General features: G+C 38.8%; 1 protein-coding gene across 1 annotated transcript in view; it reads right to left on the bottom strand.

Annotated features, from left to right (window-relative positions):
• Nucleotides 1-276: 276 nt before the first annotated feature.
• trim44 (tripartite motif containing 44) overlaps nucleotides 277-7973 on the bottom strand; it is a 46592-nt gene continuing 38895 nt past the window's right edge. The window contains exon 6 of the mRNA XM_017423078.3: nucleotides 277-1596. Within this exon, the coding sequence (XP_017278567.1) occupies nucleotides 1512-1596 (85 nt within the window). The 3' untranslated portion in view covers nucleotides 277-1511. The remainder of the gene's footprint in view (nucleotides 1597-7973) is intronic.

Below are 7973 nucleotides of genomic sequence, written 5' to 3'. Positions count from 1 at the left end.
ATCCCAAACCTCCTTTTCGCAGTCCTATCAGAATGTGCTGCTGCTTTGAATTTTAATGAAGAAAAACTTCTCCCCGTCCGGAATTATTTTTAAAACCAGTTCATCATTTTTTTTCTGTCTCCCCCATCTTCAATAAAACCTTTGCTTGCAGGAGAGGTTTCATTCTGATAAAACTGACTTGGATGACTGGTTGAGTGATGTGTTTTAGGTTCTTTTTCTGCATTAAACAAATAAACCAATGCTGATTCTTGAAATGGAAACATGAATGTCATCCAGTCTGAGCAACAAGCAGTTTATTTATAAAGTTAAACCCCAAATAGACAAATAAAACCAGAAGGCAACATCAGACACTGAGACTACAGTCTGATGTCACAGTAGGATACAGAATAAGCTCTTGTTGTTTTTTTCAATAGACTGTTGACACACCAACAATTCCCTTGAGTAAATATACAACTTTAGAGTACCTTTGTGCAGTGCTACAACAGTAAAATCATGTCATTGTTAAACTTGTCCTACATATCATTAGTGACACCCTTTCGGGTTTGAATTTAAGGCAGCAGAATAAATCGCAATCGAAACAAAGTGCTCGTATGTACAAAATAATTGTGACAATACATCATGAGTGAAAGCTGTGTCTGAGCAGGTCAAGGTAAAAAACTGCATCCGCTTCTCTGGACTGTAATCTGTCATATGGTGTAGATTGGCTGGGAGTAATGATCCTTTACATTACTGCACCTAGAGAATTGGCAAATGCAGAAGGGCTCTTTTCCACAGTCAAATTGCAGTTCGATTTGTATTTAACAAAGATTCAGCAATGTTTACCAATCAATAAGCGTCAAAATGTCCCGATTCTTATAATAGATCCGACAAGCATACCAGAAAGTGTGAACAAATTTAGGTTAGAAGAGACAAAGGTAAAGGCCTCAGGAGAAATATCTATATATTTCAATAATCAAAATAAACCCCACAGAACATTGTATTTAATATAATCTCTTGAGGACATAAGGCATTTTGGCATCTGAGAAATGTTCCCATTCCATGTCTGAGAGCATCCGGAGTGTCCAAATGGAAGAACCAAAATGATATTGTAAATAAATGAAGAGTGTAAAGCACCATGTCATACATTTTCCTCTTCCTGACATCTGTTGGGCTTAACAGATGCTACGCTCAGCTGCCTACCCAAGCTCCTCTCCGAGTCAGCCAGGCTCACCAGTAAGCCAAGACTCTGACTGGCTGTGGAAACCGAGCCTGATAGTAATTGATTGCACATAACTTGAGTGCTTCAATTAAAGAAAGTTCATAGCTAGTTAGGAATTTAAAAAGTTTGAAAGTAGAAAAGACACGGCCATCCATATTTGTCACAGTGGCCTTCATCAAGGTCAGTTCACTGCCAGAGAAGGGAGAGAGGAGGGAAGGAAGAAAATGACTGGCAGAGAGGGGGCCAGCCTGACGGCTGGCTGAAGCTGATCATGAAGGACAGGTTGATGTACAAGGAGTCTGGTCTGCTCATATCACGGGGCGTGGTCCATGGATGGTCCAGAATCATTGTCCTCAAGGTCTCGTGGGTCCAAGGGGTTTGCCCTTGGCTCTGGCAGCCTGAAAGAATAAAGAAAAAAGAAAAAGAGAGAGAAAAAAAAGTGTTTTAAATCACATGGGTGGCAATCTCTTCTCTTCCCATTTTCACCACCACCAGCATGCAGCCTCACAAATACAAACTCCACCCACATGCACACATATTATGGAAATATAATAAACCTCTCCGAAATGTAATCAGCTTCAATCAAGCTACGCCTTAAGTAGAAATCATCCATTCCGTTGGTTTTATATTAGCAGCTGTAGTGTGACAGAGACAAAGTGAGAGCTGAATTGCAGGGACCTGTAGTAATCCGAGCCCAGCTGATAGATTCAATTTCACTGGAGACAGTCCACACTAATCATTTACTCTAATTGGACAAAGTGCTGTAAGGGTGGCAGAGCTCTGCTGCTTCCACAGAGGCAACTTCTCCGACTCCACCCATCTATGTTGTCCCGCTAAATCTATAAGACCAAGTCAATGGGATATTTTAAACACAGATTCCCTGTGTGAGGATGCTATTTAAGTCATTAAAGAGTTCAATTCGTTTTAATGGTATGCCAGTTAATCTGGGATTAACTGGCGCAGAAGAAAGCACAACGGAACAAAGCGGAAAAGAAAATCAAGCAAACTAATATGGCAGCTTTAATCCTGTACATTCTTTGTTGATATTACAAAAGTTTCTGTTTTGGGGGTAGAAAAAGAAAAAATCTGTTTTTAGAAAATCCAAATGTCATCAGAGCAACATCTCTCCCCGTTACATAAATACACTAATTATTACATAAAATAAAAAAGCAGTGGCCCATGTGGCACACACAAATAACCAGATCACCTTGATTATTATTCATAAAGAGCACTTCAAATAAAGTCAGAAAACTTAAACCCAGCCGCTCATCGGTGGACAGCCCTCAGATCACTCCCCCACAATCAGGTTGCCTCAGACATACAAAGAATGAAATACACATTAAAGAAGCTGAAAATCTAAAGTTTTAATTTTCCACCACTGAGCATTTGCTCTGCTGCCTTTAACGCCCTGAGGGGGGGGGGGGATGACATTTTATTTAAGGAAGCAGCCTCAGTAGATTATCCTGTCACTGTATAGCATGCAGTTTACTTGCACTTTAGCTCTAAATAAATTCACACTTAATTACAAGTAAAATGTATCTTCTAAAATGAAAATAGGCAGGCCTTAATTTCACATGAAAAATAAGGCATTCCTTTGCCATTACAGTTTTTAATTTTCCACACTGTGAGTTGACAAGTCTTTAACTTCCCTGAAAAGGCAGATGGGAGGAGCTCAAACACACGAGATCAACACAGAATGAGAAACCCAATACTGACCAAAAGCACGGGCACTAAACACTCCGGTGATTTAGAAAGCAATATGCAATCTAGACAGCCAGGATAACTGAAGGTATTTTTAGGTCAAAGAATACTTTTTCCCACAAGATTTCAACAAGCAACTAATCAATAGATGCCAAAATCATCACAATATTGTGGACCTTATAAAACATTCTTCTGTGATTTCTATTGGCCATCTTTTTGACAACATATTTTTACAGAGCAAAATGCTGTCTACATGGAATCAGCTTCCAAAATAGCTGTCTGCCAGAAGAAACTATGACATTAGAAAGTGTCCACTCACATACAGGATAATTACGCTGTACTTACGGTGTAGAAAAGTCAATAACTGTGCTTCCATCAGTTTTACTCTAAACCAGTGGTTTCCAATGTTAGGGTCAGGAGCCCAGTGTGGGTCTTGAAACATAATGTGGGTCCTGAGATAATCTCCAGATTTTAAGTTACAGTTATAAATGATTTCTTATGGCATAATCTTAAAAAATTGATACAAAAAATAAAAACAGAAGTCATAAATGAATAGAAATTGTAGAGTGGATGTTAAGACTCTTGTAAGTACAGCCCTGTTTAATGTGATTATTAGCAATATTTGTATCTTTAAACTTGCAATATGGGGTCCCAAGCCTTTGTCACTATCATTTTGTGTGTTGGTAGCTAAAAGATTTCAGAATCCCTGCTCTGAACCATTTTAACTGACAGCACAGAGCAGGCAGAATACTGTTTGCTATTACAACAGCATACAGAAATCGGCATCATCATTGATCCTCATGCTCACACACAGCTTTATCCTATCTGAAGTGATAGTCAGAGTAAAACGCTCACAAGTTTATTTGTGCAAGGCAACCAAAACCCCCTGCTTTACCCCCCCCCAACACACACACACTCTCACACACAAAAAGATGTAATTACACATATATTCATATGGCACAAAGTGAGGCTCTATAGAGGAAAATGAACTATTTATATTCAGACAGTCTTTGCTAAGCCTTAGGACACAGGGATGTAATAACTTATTTATCGCTCACGCAGGAAAAAAGCTATTACTAGAGAGAAAATGGAAGCAAATACCATGGGTGGTGGAGAGGGGAAAAAAGAGCTTTAACATACAACAAAGTGTCAGTCGGCGGTTGATAAATTCCTTTCAACTTAAGTCCTTTGCCTTGTTCTTTTATTATTTTTTTCTTGCCTGTTCATTCTCACTGTCCTAAGTAAAAGACCATTTTCTTCTGTGTGTCCTGACGACTGGGTTCTTTCCCTCCATGACTTATTCATAGGCTTTAATGCAGTTGATGTTTTATTGATCAGGAACCATCATTGCCTCCTCCTCTTGATGTGACCAAGGCCTGTGGATATGAGCTGAGCTGATGGCTAGGAGGCTGAAACCAGGCAGGGTTTCACTGAAACGTTCCGACTGATCTTAGGGGTGAAGGATGGACAACATCCAGCAAGTGTGGAAACTTGGAACACTGTGAGGGGAAAATGAGAAAGAGATCAGCACTAAGATAGGACTGATCGAGTAGAACAAAACTAATCTTACTAATGTCTCCTCTGTCAGTAAAACAAAAGTTTCTCCAATAGCCCTAAAGGGAACTCATCCCTCATGGCAGAAAACCTCTGGCTTCTCTCGAAGAAAACAGAGGGTGGGAGTGTGCATGATGCTGTCTAAAGCTTTGATTTTTGTCCCTCTCATTCTCTATCCACTTTAGCCTTAACCCTGTGAAGGATGCTGGGAAAAGGGCATTCTTATCTTGATTATGTTTGAGTTCCCTGCAGCCAGACTCCAAAGTCACCATTCGGAAACACTCCCATCATGCTGTGGCAGCCTTGCCAGCTTGATCCAGCCTCATTGCCATATGAATAATCATACTGCAGTAGCTTGGATATGCTAAATGAGCCCTAAAGATGTGTATGTGTGTGTGTGTGTGTGCGCGCACATAAAGATGGAGAGATGAAAAACGGAGGAGTTGAGGAGCAAATTGAGGGTTGCCTATAGGGGAGTGAGGTTCTTCTTGATTAAGCGAAGAAGTTAAATGAGAATAAAGCCATGTACATAGGCCTCGTGGCAATCATCCAGAGGGAAAAATAACTGTTCCAATTTGCATTCCCAAACAGCAGTGATGCCATCTAAGTATACTCCATCACATAGAATGGCTGAGCCTATTCCTCAAGCCCTGAGGCCTTATGAAGTTTGGCCTAATGAGAGAAGATCCTTAATGGTTATTGATAGAGCCCAGGAGGACAGACTTTTACCCTTGCATGCTTTCCAGTGAAGCAATGCACTTTGGCACTTTATAATGAAGTAAAACTAGTTGCTTCCACTGAATGCTTTAATTCAACAAACAGAATTCTAATAAGAGAAGACAATGCTATAGAAACAGCAAAAACATTAAAGATGACAACCTAATCTAAAGAACAAATATAGTTTGTAAGCTGTTCATTTAGCATCTCTACTCTATGGTAGATGTAGCTGTCCTGGAATATTTGACCTCATCTTTCTCATACTGTTTAGTCAGCAAATTTTTCTCTTTGAACAGGGTTAAATATATTACAATTTCTTTCATCAATAGCCTTGTCTATGGCTGTGTAATCTAGAAATAGTTCATGCCAAGAGTAGTCATCAAGAGGAACCTTGTGATCTCACCAACTCTTTGAACTCTGTTTATCTTAAAAGTAAAATTTCAATTCCAGTTGTTTCCTAATAAGATAAAACATTAAAAAAACAAGGGCAAAGGAGTGACACAAGGAGATGGGGAAAAAAACTACAAAGGAGGAAAAAAATCTATTTACTGGTGCTTCAGAAGGATAAACATCAGAGGACAATAGGTGGGGAGCCAAAGTGATATCAAGAGGGTGATATCTTTATTGAGGCTTGTTGCTGAGACACAAAAGGCTATGTTTAGGTTTGAAAGCCTGGCTGTTAGATTTTTCTAGATTTTATCTCATGGTTGTATTGTTGCAGGTTGCTCAGCCCATGATTAGATGCAGTGTGATTTTCTTAGGCTCAAAAAAAAAGCACTTGTGTGCTCAAAAAACTCCCTGAACAACCATCAATCTGGTATTTATTAATCTTTTTTGAATTTTCCAAAATAATCAACTGGAACTGTAGATTCAACATAAAAATGATGACCCATAATGGTTCTTTAAATCTTCTAAAAGACAATAAATCTTCATTATATTCGAAGGTGAGAAGCTTCACACACACACACGGAGGGCTCTTACCGCATGTATACTGGAAAGGAAAAAAACAAAACAAAAACATTACTGGTGCTTGCAGCTGCTTATTCAACCATAGGTGATTTTCTTGACCTGATGTTGTGGACTGAAGCCTTTATAAATCTTTATATTACAGTAAAAGTAAGAATAAAGCGGTCCTTTGTTGACAAAACATTTAAAATCTGTTTATATTGTTACCATCTCTCCACTAGGATAATTCACTCCCAGCAGCAGTAAAAAACCTCACAATGCTCCAGCTCATTCAGAATGAAACTGTTCAGATTTTACATGTTAGAAAGACACCTGGGAACTTCCTGCTCACAATTTGATCCCCACCTGTGCCTGCTACTTTTTGCATTAAGTATTTAAAAATTTCTGAGTAGTTTCAAAGCTTGACAGTATAATCCCTCAAACAGATCAAAGACTCTTTTTGAGGCGATCTCTAGATGAAGCCTTTCTTGATTTTTACAAAGAAGATCGGAGAGAAAATGCGCCGCACCTTACACAAAACTTAAACAACAGCCACCTTCAGTGCAACAGAATTTACAGAAATTGTCTCTTTCTGCCAATAAGACAATGGATTTTTGATGAGTGAAGACTCCATTAAGATTCCACAGTGAGAGGCAGCTATGCGGGCCCAGGTGCTACCATCTGTGCTGGTGGACAGCACAAAGGATGAGTCACAGTTGGGATTTTATCACAGTTAACTCTTTCACTGTCAAACTACAGACACACAGCTACACTGACACACTAATTTGACACGTCCGAGACTGGATTTCACATTGCCCTTATAATTATTTTTACTTTTTGCTCAGATAAATTCAATAAGAAAAGAGAGTAGAGGACAAACACCAAAAAGCCTGGGGCTGTTAAAATGCAATTGTAGCTATGTCCAAGGTTTCCTGCATACACACAAATACTCCACAAAGCAGACACATGGGGATTCATGCCTTGAGGCAAAGAAAACAACCACAGCACTGTTCTTCCACCTTGAGATGTGAGAAAAATCTACAGGGGAGACAAAGCTCCCTGAGCATTTTAATGACAACTCTGTGAATTTCTCAAAAGTCTATGTCTGCAGCAATGCCCAGGTAAACTATAAAAAACTCGCACCAGCCTTGCCTTATTTTACAATGTAGTATATTTGTTTGAAGAGATGTGGGGTTCCTTCTCCAAGGAAAAAGTAATTGTGCACACCCATATCCTGAATGATGACAGAAACTTGCACATACTAAAAAAACACTATTGTTAATATCTTAAAAGCAGCTGGTAAAATATTATTTACTAATTCAGCAATTATGAACAAAGGACCTGAACAGCATTACTGAATGTATCACTATAATCAAGAGTAAGTGGAACAAATAACCTACTTTAGTGTGTCCTGTGTGACTCCGTCTGCCTCTTATATTCTAGGTGACTAATGACCCACATAAGAAACAGCCTAATTGTAGTTTTTTTTTTTAATCAAATCAAATGTAGTTATTTAGTACAATTAAAAGCAACTACCAAAGGCCAACGTGCTTCACAAAAAAAACAATAAAGAGTAAAAAGATAATACCAAACTTTTAAAAACAAACAATAAAAACAATTCAAATTATGACAAGACATAAAATAAAACCATTAAAACAATGCAAAAACATTAATTCTAATGCTGTATTAAAAGCCAGTGCGTAAAAATGTGTAAAAAAGATAAGACTTAAAATCACCAAGAGCTGAAGCCTGTCTGACATGAAGGAGCAGCTGGTTCCACAGTTTAGGAGCTACAACTGAAAAGACCCGATCACCTCTGTGGACCAGCCTGGACCTCGGGACAACTAAAGACAGGATC

This window comes from Kryptolebias marmoratus, linkage group LG11 (genome assembly GCF_001649575.2).
Source record: "Kryptolebias marmoratus isolate JLee-2015 linkage group LG11, ASM164957v2, whole genome shotgun sequence".
In the NCBI taxonomy this organism is placed as follows: domain Eukaryota; kingdom Metazoa; phylum Chordata; class Actinopteri; order Cyprinodontiformes; family Rivulidae; genus Kryptolebias; species Kryptolebias marmoratus.
Note: the sequence above shows the minus strand (reverse complement) of the source record. Positions and strands in the feature narration are given on the sequence as shown.